Source organism: Eumetopias jubatus, unplaced genomic scaffold (assembly GCF_037043125.1).
Source record: "Eumetopias jubatus isolate StellerSeaLion01/CBP00866 unplaced genomic scaffold, mEumJub1_p1.0 scaffold_1, whole genome shotgun sequence".
In the NCBI taxonomy this organism is placed as follows: domain Eukaryota; kingdom Metazoa; phylum Chordata; class Mammalia; order Carnivora; family Otariidae; genus Eumetopias; species Eumetopias jubatus.
In genome coordinates, this window is record NW_028274807.1 from 53836913 (window position 1) to 53856277 (window position 19365).

The 19365-nt window shown below is 40.4% G+C and overlaps 1 protein-coding gene across 7 annotated transcripts in view; it reads left to right on the top strand.

Annotated features, from left to right (window-relative positions):
• Window positions 1-19365, top strand: part of BBX (BBX high mobility group box domain containing) — a 270487-nt gene that overhangs the window by 153159 nt on the left and 97963 nt on the right. For all 7 annotated transcript variants that reach the window (XM_028110530.2, XM_028110537.2, XM_028110538.2 and 4 more), the window contains one exon: window positions 17436-17606. In XM_028110530.2, the coding sequence (XP_027966331.1) occupies window positions 17445-17606 (162 nt within the window). In that variant the 5' untranslated portion in view covers window positions 17436-17444. The remainder of the gene's footprint in view (window positions 1-17435; window positions 17607-19365) is intronic.

A 19365-nucleotide genomic window follows, 5' to 3' on the forward strand; every position in this document is an offset into this window, starting at 1 on the left:
CTACTCTCTGAAAGCTCAACTCCTCCATAATAAAAAACACACTGAATTATTTATAAAGTAGAGAAATGACCAGAGGCCTTGGTGGCCTTGATTTGAATCTGTTAGAAATTGACTTTTTCTTGTAAGGAAAAAAAAAATGCTGTCCCAAACACTTTCTAAAAAGATGTTGGGAGAGTCTTATTGCAATGTTAGAAAAGTTATTTTTTTCTTAGTACAGAATTCTAAGAAAGCGCATAGAAAGTGTTTAAAATATTAGTAATTAAAAAGAACATAGTGAAGATATACAAAATTCAAATTGTATCCAGTTTCTAAAGTACAGAATCCAGTGTTAAGGAATGGTGGAAGGGAGTTGGCATAAACTGTGAGAAACATAATATGGGAACAATACATAAAACAGCTCTTGAAAACTTTTTAAAAACACACCGTACTGGTAAGAAACTGTCACCAGGGTAAAGGCTGTGTGAGGGTTGTGAAAGCTAATTGATCGTGTCTTTATCCTCCTGGTAGGAGGTGAGAAGGGGGAGTGGAGACCTATGTAGGGGAGGGGGGAGGAGGGCTCTGCACTACAGGCTGGTCCCAGCTGGATATACCAAGGTAAAAATCAGAGCAGACGGTAGCATAATGGGTCTTCAAGGTCATCTAGGCCAACCTTCTGATGCTAAAGGCCTTCCACAGTTTTTCTACTTCATCAGTTGCTAATTTTGTCCTTAAACAGGCCTGGTGTGAGATGGTTCTCTTTTTGCAAGGTGAAAACCAGGACTAGATGCTGGGCATCCTGACAACCAATCTGTTATTATTGGTCTCATAGTTCCCTGCCTCTCTCTATGTGAAAACTCTACAAGCAAGGGAAAAAAAAAAAAAAAAAACAGTCTGAGAAGCTTGAACATTTTACACCTCGCCTTTCTCAGCTCATCCTTGATCAGTTTCTTTATCAATACCAGCACCAATTCCAGTTCTCTTCTCCCATAACATCACTTTCTCATAAGTGCCACCTGACTTCCTTCCATCTGTCTCATCCCTTGGACAGTTGAGACCCTACCCTAGTCTTAAATAACAACATAGCAAGGATCTGACTAGTTTTTTTCAGGAGCTTTCAAAGGGCCATTTTTGCTGATGCCCAGAGTAAGAGAAGTCAGGTTGGAGCTGACCAAGTGCAGTGACAGGAAGCTCCCAGAACCTGGAGTTCACCCCTGGCTGTGTCCTCAGTGACAGGGGTAAGTCGAGCTGTTAGTTTAAAGTGAACAGTGGGACAAATTGGGGTCAGCAAAGTGAAATAAGAGAATTGCCTGAATTCTCCAATGGCTTTTGTAATTGCCAAGAATCTGGGTGCTGAGACTGTCTTATTATTATATAGTATTTATTCCCTAATGTTTTGGTGGACCACATTTGTTGCACTCTATTTTTTTTTAAAGATTTTATTTATTTATTTGAGAGAGAGAATGAGAGAGAGAGCATGAGAGGGGGGAGGGTCAGAGGGAGAAGCAGACTCCCCGCCGAGCAGGGAGCCCGATGTGGGACTCGATCCGGGGACTCCAGGATCATGACCTGAGCCGAAGGCAGTCGCTTAACCCACTGAGCCACCCAGGTGCCCCGTTGCACTCTATTAAATGCTATCTAGTTCCCAAATTGTTTCGTTATTATATAGATCTTATCTCACCAATATGTCCTTTATTGGCCCAACTCATCTTTCATAATCAGTGTCCTCTCTCTTAATAGTAGTCCATTAATAGGCCTTAAAAGGTTGACTTGGGATCAGTAGGTCTCCCTAGAGCAGCTCTGTAAGAGCTGTAGGAGGAATTTGCCCGCCTCTCAAGTACTGATTCGGTGGTCGTCAAATCCCGACAGCTGGGACAGCTCAGCAAACAATTTTTTTGACTCCTCGGTGAGCCTTACCTTCCAGTTTGAGAAATGCTATAATGGGATATAAATAATGAGTCTGACATTTGCTGTTAGATTGTGATTTTTAATACACATCAGACAGTGACAGGTTTTATTTATTTTCTAAAATCAGTGTTAAAGCATATTTTACTTACTCCAGTTGGTTCTTTTTCAAATTCTTGCCCAAACTTTTATTCTCGAATGGAATATTATTACATATTTTTAAAAATCCAGAGGACTTTTTTGTTGTTGTTGTAAATATGTTCTGAATTACTGCTTGTGCTTAAAAATCTGTACAACAAACATGGCAAGTTGTGTCCTGCTCTGGGATTAGATGGCAGATTTGTAGTGCCCTTCCTTTACATGTGTTCCTTATGGAAATGGCATAATACCCATGAAACTATAATAACCTGCCTATTGTGTTCAGTTCAGAATGCTGAAGTTAGTTGAGAAATCATGTTGTTTGTTCCACCCTGTCTTGCAGAATAATTTGATGGAGATGCATGTGCTCTCCATCAATAAAGCATATTTGTTTTGAAAGACACAGCACTCAAGCGCTCTCAGTCATAAAGACTTCTGAGAGTACTTTAGGAGCCGTAACATCAGTATTTACAAAATGCAAAGTGAAGAAGAGTACACTGAGTCACAAATACACTTGCTTTCTTGTTCCCTGATTCTCCCCCTCCCACAGTATATTTAGTGTGGCTAAATTCATATGAAGGACTGTTTTGAAATGAATGGAAATTTGGGAATTCTCGAGCTAAAGTAAATACTGAGAGGCTAATTGAATGCTAAAAAGACTTGTAAATGGAATTCCCTTTCCTTCCATATAAAGGTATTGATTAAAATCTAAAATCAGTGATACGGTTAGATGGGGAAAAAAAATAGTTGTATTTTGGGATTAAAGTTCAGAGCCTTTTTAGTCTTGTCCTTGGTTTACCCCTTACTGGCACTGGGAAGATTATGTAAATACCTCTGAGGCTTCTCTCACTCAGCTGTAGAATGGGCATAATTATACTCACTTCTTAGGATTATATAATATTAAATAAATAAATGTATGCAGTAAAGGCTTTGTGAGTTATAAAGTGTTACATAATGGGAGGTAGCATTTAGAGGTTTTAATAACTACCAATTTTTCTCACTGGAAAATGTGTAGAACTTATTAATGAAATGTACTCAAATTCCATGTTAGGAAGTGCTTTATTATAAAAATCAAAACAGAATGTCTTAGATGTGTCAGTAAAATCACTGCCATCTCTAAAACAAAAACAGAGAGCCCTTGGCTGCTCAGTCCGTAGAGCATGTAACTGATCTTGGGGTGGTGAGTTCAAGCCCCACGTTGGAGGTAGAGTTTACTTTAAAAAACAAATACAGGGGCGCCTGGGTGGCTCAGATGGTTAAGCATATAGGGTCCTGGGATCGAGCTCCACATCGCACTCCCTGCTCAGTGGGGAGCCTGCTTTTCCTTCTCCCTCTGCCTCTCTCCCTGCTCAGGCGCTCTCTCTCTCTCTCTCTCTATCTCTGTGTCTCAAATGAATAAATAAAATCTTAAAAAAAACCCAAATTTAAATTAAAAAATAAAAAAAAAGGAACTAAATTAATGAGAAATGGTCTTAGTAGAATTAAGAATCTTGCTTAGGGGAAAAAAGATACTAAATATAAAATATAAAAATTCCTGGGTTTAAGTCAATACTTGGATGATTACTTCTCTCTAAAGTCAGCTAACATCTAGCTTAATGATATAGAAGAGATTTTTAAATAATTTTCCAGGCTTATGTAGTTCTTAATTCTTTATAGAGGAGCTTTTGTTTATATTATAAAGCATTACCTTTGTATTTAAATAGGATGCTAGAAGATAAAAATTTGGCCAGCAGAGGGAGATTTATGTAAATTAGACTGTAAAAAAAATACTCGAAGATGACTCAGTAAATGTGTATCTTGTGGGTAATGCCCATTCTCACACTGTGAATGAGAGAAAAAACAGAAGGAAGGAGGATACTAAAATGTCTCTTACTTTGGTGGTTTTTTAAAAAGGGAAAAAGGCAAACGATACACAAATAGGAGCTTTTTGTGTGTTTGTTAATTTTATGATGTGGAGAACTTTTAAAAACAAATGCTGTAAATTTAATACATTTTTAAAATAAAAACAAGCTTTCAGTACTTGTCACCAAGGTTAGAGCACATTCAGCCCAAACACTTTAAAGGAAAATACCACCTGAGAGGAATAGAAGGGGAATGGTAAATGTTCTGAACAAGGCACTGTTATGACTTTGAATTAGCAAATAAGAATTTTTGTATCATATATATATATATAAAGTCAGAAAATCGGAATATATTTAAGAAGAAATTTCACCAAGTGGTGAAGCAAGTATGAAACATATGGTTTTCTTCTTAACTCTAAGCAGAAAATATAAATGTATCAAAGCTCCCCGTGCATTCTAATTAATTTCCTTAGCAAATGTGCAGTTTGATATAAAATCATTAAATTCACACATTTTAAGTAATGTTTATTAAATACATATTATACTCAAGGCACTATTCTGAGTATTTGGGAATTTAAAGATAAGCGACATCGTACCTCCTTGTAATGTGTAACCTAGTAAATAATGAGTTAACTCAGTTCTAGCATGTCAGAGTGTAAAGCAGGTAGGCATTGCAGAAGGTAGGATAAGCTATTTTAGTAAGTACTATGACTACTAGAATAAGATATATCAGTTCTTTTTTGCTTTGGGAAAAATTAAGATTTTTGTTTTAATAACCATCAAAACAGGTTTTGTCTTATTAATTAAAATAAATTTAACTGTAACTTAAATTATTTACCATATTTTTAGAGTAAAGAACAGTAGCTTAGGAAAAAGATTTCAAGTAGAGATATCACAGATTGTTGTTTTTTTTTTTAAACTGAACTACTGTTCTGGGTTTTGTCTTTTTTTTTTTTTTCTTAAAGTTATAATTAGAGATCAGGATGGTGGGGAGGACATCAAGACCTTCTATTATTTTAAAATAAAAACTAAGTCATATAAACCAAAAAATGAGTTTCTTGAACTTCGATCATTTTCAATGAAGTATAATACATTTACTTTTTAAGAATACATGTGATCATTCTTAAAATCTAAAAGGCTGTGTGTAAACTGGTGCATGGGAAATTAAATACTCAGTGTTGAGTGATGGATACAGGAGAACAGGGAATGGATAATTATTTCTCTCATGAGGTCACAATTATTCACTGAATCGTTTTGACTATTTCTGAACAGGTAAAACTGCCAGGTGTTGTGGTTTGGCAGTTTGCGTATGCTAGTTGAGTGGGTGCTGGGAATTTCTGGGATTAAGGGTCACAGAACAGGAAGAAGAACAGGGCACGGTGAGGATGAAGTAGAAAAGAAGCCGTGGCCATGAGGAAAGGGGACAGAGTGATAGAAATAGGCTGCAGGGAATAGACCCGGAGCTCGCTCATTGAACAAGTGTTTGCTCACAACGTGCCAGGCTCTGTGTCAGATCCTGAGATGCCATGATGAGTGTTATGCAGCCTTTATTCTCTGTTAGAGTCAGGCCACTTCCTTGTGGCTTATCAAGTATATGGAGTGCGGTTGGGACCCCTAGGGAGCACCTCTCTCAGACTAGACAGGGCCAATAGAAGCCTGAGGTGAGATCCAAGCTAAGCTCTGAAGCAGGATTGAGGCCTGCTGTGAGGGGACAGTAGAGCATATGCTAAGAGGTGAGAGTCCATGGGAAATTCTAGGTGATGGCATGTGGCTCCCTGTGGGCAGAGCTTTTAATGTGGTAACAGCAGGCAAACCCAAGCCATAAAAGCAAGCAGGGACCAAGACAGGAAGAGTCTCCTGTGTTACATGAAGGAAGAAGGTTGGACTTTTTCCTGAGGACATTAAGGGACTATTTAAAGAGATTCATGCAGGAAAAGAACCTGAGCAGACATTTGTGATGTTGATAATTGAAGTCAGCATAGCTATGGTCAAGAAGGCCAAGACTGCTCAATCAGTGTGGTGGGGATGGAGAGGAGTGCACCACATACATGAGGCAGAAGGGGCAGAACTTGGTGAGTGGTTAGATATCTGGGCAAGAAGCCATTGCAAAGATTTGTATTTATGGTAAAGAAAAAGAGATATGTGTACACTTTCTAGATATTTATGTGAAGGAGAAGGAATGTCCAGTTCTCTGTGCCGGGCTCTGGCATACTTCTCGGGTATATGGCGGAGGCAGAGGCCTGGCCCAGACAAGGTATTTTCTCTGAGAGGCTCAAAATCAAAGATGTGAGTGTGAATAAGAGTGAGGTAGAGAAGCCAGAGCCTGTGGCACAGTTGAAATGAGTTGGGGTTTGTAACCAAGAAGATTAGGAATCCAGTCAGAAGTAAAGTGCAAAGTAGAGCCCATGAACAATGTTAGTACAGGCAGGCCAGTTCTTAGACTGCTAGTGGCATGGCTTGGGGTTAGGCAGTCTTCTTGGCTTGGTGGCTGGAGGCCAGTTGGTACAAAAAAAAGAGGACTAGCTAAAGGGGTCATGGGGACTCAAAGAGGGCTTTAGCCTTGAGATTGTGTATAGACTGAAGGAGAAGGTATTAACTAGAAGGAATAGTTTATTGGTAGTTCATCAAAGAAAGAAACTGAAACACTGGTGGCCGAGGGTAATAGGATGGGAGATTAAAAAGCACATAATGAGAGTGAAAGGAGTTGACCTTGAACCTCTGCCTTGGAGAGAAGATAGGAGAAGAAAGAAACAAATTTTGGAATTGGTAGGCAATTGGGAAAGTGTGGAGCTTCGGGAGAATTCACACATACGAAGAAGACCCTCCTGTCAACCAGTAGGCAACATCATTTTCTTAGAATGGCTAGAGTTGTAGTGGAGAGGACAGTATGGAGAAGTGATGGAAAGCTCTGGGGGCAGAAGTCCCGGTTTGAATCCTGGTTCCTCCTTCACATACTGGCAGAGTGGCTCAAGCATGTGGCTGAAGCTTTGTCATTCTTAATTTCTTCATGTATAAAAGGTGACCATTAGAGTACCTTTCTCTAAGAGTTGTATTAAGGATTAAAGAAGTTAATTCCTGTGAAGCGTTTAGCATGTAGCAAACATTCAATAAACTTTGTTCTTAGAAGGCAATATTGTATAGTGGTCAAGAACAAGACTCTGAAGCCAGACCTCCTGAGTTCAGGTACTGGCTCTACCAGTTACGTGCTAGCAGTGTGATCTTGCACATCATATAATTTACAAACGCAATGCCTAGCTCATTGGGTGACCAGTAAATACGTGTTCAACTGCATTAACAGTAAACAGGGAGACTCCATGAGTTTGTCCTCTTGTGATTCAATGTCTTGCCAGTGTGATAGCTATGTCCTACCCATGTGACAAATGTGTAGAATAAAAAACCTTTGTTAATTTGTAAACTAAAAGAAGCAAACTCTATGTTATATGTGCTTCAGTTTTCTCATCTGTAAAGAGGAGATAATAATAGTACCTACCTCTTAGGCTTGTTGTGAGTTAAGACAATTAACAAATATGAAGGTCTTAGTTTCTGGCCCAAAGGAAGCAATATATACAGAAGCATTATATTTATGGAAGCATTTTACATATGCATATATATCTCATTATTACTCTTATCTTCACTCATCATCAGTAGGGGTTGAGGAGAACCTGAGAATTCGTAATGGGAACTGTGGGTTGGGTAAGACTGGATAAGACAAATGAGAAGGGATTGCTGACGAGCCTGAAGATCAATCTGGGATTGGAAACTGTGTGGTAGCGTCAGACCCGGGGAGCAGCCAGCACGCCGGGGCAGACCTAGAGAAGAAACATGGTTGGACGAGTTCAGAGTTGGGGTTTATTGCAGAGAGTGGTGAGCTGAAGGTACTAAGACCTGCTATTTTGAGAGAGTCATGAGAGTCATTGACAACCAGCCAGAAATGGGAATAAAGCTATTAGAACATGTGTTTTCGGACTAGTATGGACGGCTGTTTGGTGGTGACTTTGATTTCGTTACATTTATTACATCTCCTTGTCAATTTGCCTGTTTCTGTTCTTTCCCTTTCCCTTCTGAACAACCTTTCCTAGGTTCTTATTTTTCCTTCTCTGCCTATTTCCTTTTCAAGTCTTATCTCTCTCCTGCCTTTTAGCAAAACAACATAAAGACAAGGATAATTAGGAAGCATGAAATATCGTTTCTGTGTTTGCTTCTTCGTGTATTCTCTGAGCATCTACTCCCTGTCTAGCATGGGGACGTTTGCTCTGACGGAGCCAGAAAAAAACATCTGGCATGTTCATTACCTTCAAGGGTCTTTGTGGGAAGAATTCACATGAAATCATTATGTGTACGTTGTACAGAAAAATGTTAATTGTTGTACAGTCAAGTGTCAAAAAATATGGCACAGCCATTAAACGTGGGTGATGAAAAAGGTGCTTAGGAGGGAAAGAGATATGAGCTGGAGCCAGTAAAGGAAGCTTTTTAGGTGTGGGAGTTCAGAGAGGCTTGTAGAGAAGTGAGAGTGGGGATGTAGGGTACAGTGTGCAGGCCGGGGAGGGCAGAAGCACGGACAGGGCAGCTGTGGCAAACAGGGCAGATACCTGCTGGTGGGGGCAGAGGTGGGTGGTGAGCTGAATGGGAGGTAACACGTAACGCTCACAATGCATAGCTCACCAGGGGATCGATAAATACGTGGTCATCTGCACTGAGAATAAATGAGGAAGAGACTCCCATGAGCTTGTCCTCTTGTGCTTCAGGTTTTTGTCAATGTGATAATTATGTCCTAACCATGTAATAAGTACATATTAAAAAAAATTTGTTAATTTAGAAACTAAAAGAAGGTGAATTTGTTATGCTAGGCCTGTTGAAAAATAGGAATTTGGTGACTTTCTGATTAAGAATGTAAACATCAACATAAAATTATAAGAAAACAGAGAGGTGGGCTTTTTGAGGTACATGGTAGGGAACATGTCCTAGCCTGTTACTGAATTCTATACGTAAATAGCTTTTTCTCCCTATGCCACCCCTTGTCTTGGTACTTTATCTCTTTCAAAATAGCTATTGTCTCTCTCTCTAGCCTAGAGCAGCATGCATTTTGAGAACCGTGTTATATTAAGCTCTCCTAAGATTAAATGTCAGGGAGCCTAAGTATTTGAGATCTTAAAATACATATTCCTTCATGAGGTAAGGGCACAGGGACCAGAACTACCAGTACAGCTAAGCCCTTCTTTGAATAGTGGGTGCCTTATTAGTATTCATGAAGAACATATAGATAACATCTTGACAGAGTTAAAGTTTCAACCTGAAGAGCTACTGCTTTTCAATAAAGAGTGCATTTAAAGACACTCTTTGCATGAATAGAGTGAATTGCTTCTAGAAGGGAGAGTATTAACTTTATTGAGTGAGATGTTTTTCATTTAATCTGTCTACAGTTTAGAATTGTCATTAGAATTACAATAAATAATAAAGATTAGCACATGTAAGGTTTTTATCTTCAAAGAATTTTAGAGTTAATCTAATTTGTCACCTGGAGTCATCCGTGATGTGCACTTGCTTTTCTGCTGTGAACCCTGACAGTGTTCACTTTCCAGCCCCTCAGTGCTCCCTTTTGGTATTTCCATGGCCCATAGAACAAACAGCTAACGGGCATGCCCAAAGGCTTTACCTTAGACCCCCCTTTTCTCCGTAAGCCTTTGGACTCTTGAGTTACTCCTCCCGGTTCTAGTGCGAGCTTTTCTGCTGCTCACCATGTGACCCTAGGCAAGTTACTCAACCCTCAGCTTCTTCAACTGGGATTTATAGTAGCACCTGCCTCAGAGAGTTCTTATGAGGATCAAATGAGATAATGAATATCAAGGACATAGCAAATACTATTTAATGAATATTAGCTCTGTATTAGTATTGTTTTAAAAATTATCCATAGGAACACATCATTCTGGGAAGTTGTTATTTGTGGTTAAGTGTTAGGTGAGGAAGTGACAAGCCCTGCCATGTACCAGACTCAGGGCTACCCCCTGGGACAGAAAAGGAAGAAACCATGGCATCTCCCCTCTAGACATTTGCAGCGGGGTTTTTTTTTTTTTCCAGGGGAGGAGAGGTTCGCATAGATAAAACTAATTGTAAAGCACTGATAGTGCTTGACCTAATAAGATCAAAAAGGATCAAAGAGCACAAAGTGATGAATTTTTATTTAAGGTTTCTATAGAAAGCTTTAGAGAGGAAGGCGTATGTGACCTGGCCCTTGGAGGATGAGAACTTCTACGGAAAATGGGAAAATGGTAGGGTGAGCTAGGCTTCAGAGCTGGGGTATTTGCCAGTTGCTCTGTCAGCAGAACCCCTGTGGGAAGATAGAAGCAAGGTGTGCCTTGAAAGCAGCAGGACTCCCTGGAAGGAAGATTTTAAGCAGGTCAGTCTAATTTGTGTGGAACTCGAGCTACCGCTTTGTCACGGTTTCTTTGGGTGGTTTTTCCTCTTCTCTGTAGACTTGAGAAAGTGGTGCAGTATGGCAGTCTTAGTGGGACCCAGGAGAGGCCTTACTTGTGGTTCAAATGTGTGGTGTCTAACAGTGAGATTTCATGGGCCTCTATTACCTTCCCCTGTCTCACTGGGTCTGAAGTTCTGTTAATATGATTTGGATGGGATTTTATTGGACATTTAGGAAACAGCTTAAAATACCCCTGTGGCAGCCTTAAATTCACACAGTGTTTTAAAGACTGAAGTGTACTGATTGCCAACGTTGTAAGACAAGGTGATGGAAAGACTAAGAGGATCTTATTCACAAAATTTGTGACGGTGCCAAGGAACTGTTTCTGACTGTATATCACTCAGACAAAGGAAAGGAAACTTTCCATCTTTCTTTTTCAGTTTCTGAGTCTGGGGATTCTGTCATCTGGGAAGCACATGGACTGTGGTTAAATGGGAGACATGTGTTCTCTTTTGAACAGCATCTTCGGCTGAGTTTAAGCAACAGATGCTGCCCGTTAAAACCCATACTCCCTCTAAAAAGCTCGTGGGAAAAGGGAGGCTTTATCAACATGGAATGAGAACTTTTTGGGCACCAGATTCTATGCTGGGTATTATATGTATACAGTGTTCTCAACGTAGAGCTGTTACTGTTTAACATAGGAGGAAAGATCATCAAGATTAATAACTTTACCACGAGTAGTTAGTGGTGGACGAGGGATTCTAAATGAGGCCTGCCAGGCTCCCTAATTTTCTTTTAAGTGTGGTGTTCGGTTTTTACTGTTTCTTCTGTGATATTTCTTCTTGAAACTTCTCATGAAGTTTGACCTCAATAAAGTCTTCATGAATGGGCTTACTTTCAAAGAATACAGTTAAATGAAGTTTTTTCCAGTTTATCACCACGTTGACTTGTATTTAGTTCAGAACAATGATTATCTAATTAGAGTCACTCATCCTGGCATAGGAAAGGCCCACATGGGTTGTTGTTACAAGATAAATAAATGTTCGGTATCTTGGATAGGGACCTTCAGCTTCTATTGTTTGACAATCTCAGCAGCATAATTTGATGATATTGAGTCTTTCAAGTAGAGTCCACTGACAGGTAAATAACCTGATTTCAGTTTTCCTGGAGTTGCAGTGCAGAATGGATGACCCCTTTTGAATAAAGTCTGCCAGTTTCATTTATTTCATATAGATTGTTAGCTTAATTTGCTCTTGGTCAAGGACAAGAAGCCAAACTTTATAATATGTGGGGCTTTTAGTGGCAGAATAATCACAAGTGTGGGCCTCTGTGCCTATCAAAAATTAACAGTCTTCCCTCCTCCTTATTGTTGAAATAAGAGAAGTCATAGGCTTAAGTCTCAAAAATTCTGCCTTCTTTACTTCTTCATTTTCTTCATCTTTTCTTTCATTCTTTCTGGTTTTCTCATTATTTCTGAGTGATAATCAGGAGCATCGTTTCCCCTGATTCTTGCTTTCTTTCAACAGTTTGAAAACAGACCTGTAAGGAATTAAAAAGTAATTAGATAACTATAAATTATTAAAGTATCAGTTTATAGTTTGAGGTATTTCATAGTCAATACATCAGTTATACTTTTCCTGTCCGAAATATGTCCAATTCACTTGTGCACTTTTTCATCTTTAATTTATGCTAAAAATATTTCTTTCACTCTTACTTTGTTCTAGGTACAGTGCTGGGGATGTTGGTCTTATTTCTTCCACAGCTCAGGGGGCCTGATGGTTCTCACGCACCACATTGCCACCTTGGCCCGTGTGTCACAGTTACACGTAGTTTTCAGCACCCCCTTTGTTTCCCACTCAGGAAAGAATATCTGAATTCAGGGGAATGAGAGAGATGGGGGTTCATTTTGAAGCCATTTGAGTGTATAAAAACATCACCATTATTTAGCGCAGGGGTTTCATGTGGTTGCTTGTAACAACCCTCACAACTAACTGATCTTGATGTTCTTCTGGTGAACCAGTATGCTTCTGAGCATATAAAGGTAAATAGTCTTGGATTAAAAAGAAAAGGCTTAGTAAGGGAGGTAGGATGTACCCAAATAATTGTAATTCAAGGGAAAATGTGGTGTTGTTAGCAATACAAAGTCTAGTGGATTTCTGGGGAAGGAGAAATTAATTTGGGGATTATCAGCAAAGACATAGAGTATCTGTAATGGCATGTCAGCTACATTGGAAAGAAATCACATGTGAATGTGATTATTCCGAACCCCAAAGCCACATACATTACCATTCATTAATTTTATTCTTGATATTCTGTTTTCTCTTTGAATATTAAAATTTTAAACACACACATGTACAAAGGCACAGATACTTAAACACATTCACACATACTTAAATAGCATGATCAAAATCCTTGAGACTAAAACATACATTTTTCTCCAGGCACTGGCAATCACTTTGACCTCTCCAGTTGATATAGCTGCTTATAGTTTCCCATTGATTTCTTTTGCTATTTAAAAAACGCGTTATCTAAATAAAGATAGGATCACATGGATGGAGCAGAATGCTTCTGAGCTGACCTCCACCCATGACACACCCAAAGTACAACTGTATATGGAACATCTCTCTCTGAAGACTTTACCTGAAGACTAGCAGCTCTTCCACAACTACAGATAAAAAAGAAATGTCCAAACTGAGAAGGAGAGGCGGGGCAGGGACACAGTAGGGATACCACCAACACAGAGGTTCTCCCTGAGGGGCAAGGAGATCCAGCCTCACCCTGGGCAGCTGCCCACCCTGGGCACCTGCCCCAGGAAGACGAGCCTTCATAACATCTGGCTTTGAAAGTCAGTGGGGCTTAACAATAGGTGAGGAGAGGGCTATAGAAAACTGGGATTCTGCTGTTAAAGAGCTCATTCACAAAATCACTTGCTCCAAGACCCAGCAGAGAGGCAGCGGTTTGGAAAGTATCAGGGCCATCCCAGAAGGATATTTGTTGACTACTTTTAGGGTTGTGTGCCAGAGTGGCGGGGATCCAGAGGAAATTTCTCCAGGAATGGAAGCACTGGAGGGTGCCATTTTTCTTTCCTTCTACCTAGCTGCTCTGTCACTTGTGGGAACCAAGATATTCTCCATCTTACCTTGCTAGCACTATTCACCCCCTAACCCCCTGCATTCCTCTGCAGACTCACCCCAGTAGGCATCCCTCCAAAACAGCTCCTGCCCTGCTGAGAAGCCTTGGCTGGGACTGGCAACCCTGCAAAGTGGCTCCCATTCTCCCCTCACCCCCAGGCAGCTCCTGTCCCAGCAAGAAACCTTGTCCAGGACTAGCACCGCCCACCCCTCCAGTGGATCTACCTCATTGCACTCAGCAAAAGGCCTTGGCAGAGACCTCTGACTGTGTCCTATCCCCTGCCCTGCTGCACCCAGCGTACAGCCTTGGCATGGATCAAACCCCCCATGAAGGGAGACAGGCAGTCCCACCCACCGGCATGACCGCAGCAGTCATGGCCAGGCCTCACAGCCAGCCACACAAGGGGCTGGCCCTGCCTACCGACACAGCTGTGGCCAGGCTTCTCAGCCAGCTATACTGGGGTCCAGGCTCACCCACTAGTGCTACCACAGTAGTCATGTCAGGACATTGCAGCCAGCCAGGCTGGGGGCCAGCCCCTTCTGCCAGTGCACGTGCAGCTGTCACAACCTAGCCACTACAGGAGGGTATACACAGCCCACTCGGGACACCCCTGGAACACTTGGTCCTGGTGACCAGGGGGTATTGCGCTTCTGGGCCCCACGGGAAACTTTCTATATGAGGCCACTCCTTTAAGACCAAGAGACTTAGCTGACCTACCAGTACATACAAACAAACACAGAAAGTCAGGCAAATGTATATGCTCCAAATGAAAGACAAAACCTCAGAAAGAGAACTAAATGAAACAGAGATAAGCAGTGTGCCTGGTAAATAATAGTTCAAAATAATCGTCATAAAGATGTTCACCAAACTTGGGAGAAGAATGAGTGAGCCCAGTGAGAACTTCAACAAAGAGAAAGAAAATATAAAAAAGAACCAGTCAGAGCTGAATACGATAACTGAATTAAAAAATACACTGGAGGGAGTCAATAGCAGATTAGATGATGCAGAAGAATGGATCAGTGATCTGAAAGACAGGTTAGTGGAAATCACCTCAGCTGAACAGCAAAAAGAAAAAAGAATTTAAAAAAATAAGGATGGTTTAAGGGACCTTTGGGACAGTATCAGGCATACTAACATTCCCCTTATAGGGGTCCCAGAGGAGAAGAGAGAAAGAAAGAGAAAACTTATTTGAAGAAATAATAGCTGAAAACTTCACCAACCTGGAGAAGGAAACAGATACCTAGGTCTAGGAATCACAGAGAGCCCCAGACCAGATGCATTCAAAGAGGTCCACACCAAGACACATCATAATTAAAATGTCAAGAATTAAAAATAAAAGAGTATCTTAAAAGCAGCAAAAGAAAAGCAATTAGTTACATGGGAGGGTACCCTATAAGACCCTCAGCTGATTTTTAGCAGAATAGTTTGCAGGCCAGAAAGGGAGTGGCATGATAGATTCAAAGGGTTGAAAGGAAAAAACCTAGAACCAAGAATAACCTACCTGGCAAGAACTGAAGGAAAGATAAAGTTCCCCATCCAAAAATTAAAGGAGTTCAAAGCACTAAATCAGCCTTAATAAGAAATGTCAAAGGGACTTTTTTTAAGTGGAAAAGAAAAGGCCATAAAAAATGTTTTATCTCATAAAATATTGGGACCCCCATATGGGTTTAATTGCCACTCATGCAGCTCATCCTGAAGTGATTAATAAGCCACGAACATAACCGTTTCCTCTTCTCTCTGTATAGCATTGGTATTTTTGGAAATTGGGTTGCCTGTGCCGAGTTTTATTTGTAGATAGAATGAGAATTGTTAACTCATTCTATCAGTTCACAAGAAATCTTTGTTCCTTTATTAAGAGCATACCAGATAACTAATTCCATATAGAGTTTTCAGTAACTTTTTATGCTTTTGAGGCAGCCACACGAATCATATAATTATTTCAGATATTCAGCAGAGGTTTCTTGCTAAAAAGACCATGGGAACATGTTTTTATTTGCTCTCCCTCCTTCCTTTGATTAGTCATAGCATTTAATAAATTGATGAGGATTTTTATCAAAATGAAGATTTATATTTTTTTATTAAAATGGAAGATTTTACTGAAGCACAAATAATCTGAATATTTATCAATGAAATGATTAAGTATATTGCAATATACTTTTATTTTGGAATATTCTATGGTTATTACAAAATGGGAACAGTCAAGATGTATTAACTTAAATGAGCATGAGCTATGCAAATTAAAATTTCTAAATGGCTATGTTTACTGGTATATTTGTATATAAAAAAAGGCACAGAATGATATAGTCCCTAAGGATATTTTAAAATTGGTCAAATAATAGGCAAACAGGTTTGGAGGGGCATGATTATTAACAGAAGAGAATTCAGAAATAGATTTATACACATATAGTAATTTAGTGTAGGATAAAAGTGGCATTTCAAAGGAGTGGGAGAAAGCTGGATTATTTAATAAAGAGCGTTGGCAGAATTTGGCTAGTTATTTGGGAAAAAAAGGATAAAGTAGACCCTTATCTTCTTTATCAGAATCCTTATCTCCTGAATTACAGATTGATCAAATATTAAAATTCCTTCTTGTAGTGAAGTCATGCAAGTTCTAGAAGGAGTTGTTAGTGATTTTTTTAAAATTTTGAAATGAGGAGGACCTAAGCATGACCCAAAATCCATAAACAGTGAAGGACAGAGGATAAATTTGCCTATGCCGTATTGTTTTAAAGGCTTCCGAACTAGATGCATCTAGAAACTTTATGAAATCCTGGTTTTAGCAACATGGCATAACAAATTTATTGATACCACTTTGCAAGCATTTGGACCAGTGCACATTTACAATGACCCAAAAGGCTACTGTTCTGTGATTTCAGCAACTGTGTTTGTTTGTGTTTATAACTGTCAGCGTGAGCCATTTAAATCGATAACATCATTTGAATGTTTGCATGAGTATGTATATACAATGATTTGTATATTGTTACTTAAAATGAATGAAAACTATTAAAACTAGGAAAAAGCTGAGAGAATGCATATGAGAAACTGACATGTATAGTTTACCTCTGGGCTGTCGGGCTGGTGTGATGGAGAATACAAACCTCATTTTGTGCTATTTTCACCTTTATAAAATAGAAATGTGTATTGTTTTTATCATTGAGAAAAAGCTTTCTTTTTTTTAAGTCATCGAAAAGTAACTTAGAATTACGGGCTTCTGAAAGGTTTTATCACATCCACAGGCTGGCTACCTCTTAGCTATTTCAGCTAGCCACCTTTCAGGGGAAGAGAAACAGCCAAAAGCCTCAGGAGAAAAACTTTGTTACTGGATTTTGGTGCCCATTTAATGGAGAGGTGCAAAAGTATTTGTGACTTATGTCACAGATGGGTACAGAGGGCACTTATCTCGCTAAGTGACCTACAGTGACTTCATGCACTGGGTCCTTGGAGACTGCACACCGCTAGTTTTTAAAAGTGGTGTGTCATCTTGTGAAGTGGTTTATTTTAAATCTAAAACATTTGATTCTTACAAAGTATTCATTTTACTTAATAATGCTCCAAGCTCAGATTTATCATAGTGTAGAATGCAACATTCACGTAAATTGTTGTAATAAAAGAGGAGCCATCAGAGAATGTATGGAGGGCCACCTCTGGGAGCACCTTGTCTCTGGGCGCCGTCTTTTCAAATTCTTCTGATGCACGACTTTAAGAAACCCTACCCTGAGTAAATGCGAACAGGTGACTGTAACTTGTAATCCTCCTGCTGGTCTATTTGGGTTTTGAGTTCTGAAGTTATGGAGTGGAAGGAAGTAGATTTCATAAAAGGCAAATTTTATTAGCTCCATTTAGCCAAGTAAAATGAATGTTTGATTATGTACTTAGAATTCGTACTGAATCCAGTAAATGCCTGAGCTGGTAGATACTTTAGTCATTAGAACTATAATCCAATTAAAGCTAAGGAAGCTAAATAAACAAATTTTAATCAGATTTACTTTGATTTCTCTGTTTCTCTCCGTTTTTTTTTTTCCTTACCGCAGGTCACAGTAATGAAAGGCAGTAATAGAAATAAGGATCATTCAGCAGAAGGAGAAAGGGCTGGAAAACGACCAAAACGAAAGTGTCTTCAGTGGCACCCACTGCTAGCAAAGAAACTGCTGGACTTTTCAGAAGAGGAGGAAGAGGAAGACGAAGAAGAGGATATTGATAAGGTAATTCCTCTGTTTAATATAGAAGTTTTGAGTATTCATTCCAGAAATGACCGTGAACATGGATGGTGAGAAGGATGCATGTCTAAAAGTCTGTGTAACTTGAATCCTATTCAACTATTTAGTTTACCTTTTTATTCCAGAGATTGATGACTCCTGAAGTATCTGTACTTCTAGTAGTTGAGAGAATCGGATCCTTCTTCGGTAGTCTTTCTGTCAATTAACTAATGATTTTCAGGTAATACGGTAATACTCCAATGCGGTGGAGATGGGGGTATTCATAAAATTTGTTGTGCTCACCTGGCATTCACCCCGTTTGCGGCTCTGGCTTCTGTCTCCACTTCAGTCTAGCCCTGCCTCCGTAGACAGCCTCAGAGCTACTCAGGCCCTTGTCTCTGCCACCTTCACGGCATCTGGCAGTTTTCACCCCCACCAAGCCTCCTTGGTCATTCAGCCCTCCGCGTCCCCTTCTCTAGCCTCATGCTTGAGCAGCCAGCTCTTATTTAGAAAGTCACACGTTCCTCTCAGTCTTGGCATAGCTGGTTCCTCTTTTCCTCCCCATTCAGCTCTCAGGTCGAGGACTACCTCCCCAAGAGATGGGACCTCCTCATGGCAGGTGTCCCTCCCACCCGACGCATTCCGTGTCCAGGGAGTTCCTTCCTGACATTTACCATTTACCTTGTGTATGTCTGTCTTGCCAGACTAGAATATAAGCTCAGGAAGAGCAAAGTCTCGCCCCTCGTGTCCTCCTCTTGTTGGAATCCAGAATGGTGCCTGGCGCAGAGCAGGTTTTGAATAGATCTGTGGTCATTAGAAGAATCAGTGAGTACATATTTTGTGTCACTGCAACTTTTATAAACATGTCTTTAGTATTCTTCAGGCCTTTGACATCCATTCAGTCTTTTGTTCTAGGCTAGGGTCAGCTTCCACGAAACCATGTTTTCTGTTTTTCCTGTTTCTCAGACATCTTACCTGGATACCCTTTACAGTCTCTCTCACTGAGCTTTTTCTCCTCTTTTACAGAGAAAACAGAAGCCGCCAGAAGTGACTCCTTCAGCTTCCTCTACTCACCTGCATGCTTACTTCACTCCTTGCCCGTCTTTTCCTCCTCCTTTCCTTTTCCAGAGAAACCAGTGTTATTAATTCTGTTTGAGGAAACTGCCAGGTTTATCCCGATTTGATGATTCTGACCCAGTGGTGCTGCTTGGTCCCATGGTCCTTGGGGCGGTCCCCTGCTTCACTCCTCCTGCAGCACACCTCTGTCGGTCCCAGGACTTCTGTTTCTCTCCCAGCCGCACCGTCCTACCTTCTTTCAGTTGATGCCCCTCCATTGTTCTGCCCTCAAGTATTGGTGTTCCCTGGGCTTCTTAATTTCTCTTGCCATCCTGGACCTTTTTCTTAAATGCTGCACGCGCGATTTGGACTATTTACTTTACATATCCACTTAGATCTCAGATCAGTACCTCAGTTTGAATGTGTTCAGAATGAATCTTTGAAGCCCATCGTCCTGCATCTTCCTCACCTCAGGAACTGGGGACCCCTGGCTTTCGGGTTGGTCAGACCAGAAGCCATGACTTGTTTTCTTTTGCTCAAGTCTCACGTCCATCGATCAGCAGATTCTCAGCTGTGCCTACCGCATGGGATCTCAGCTTGACTCCTCCTCAGCAAGGTCACCACTGGCTGCTTGATCCAGGCCACCACCATTTCTGGTGCAGATCAGTGTGCTCTGCTCTTGCCCTTCCACAGTCTGTTCTCAGCAGAG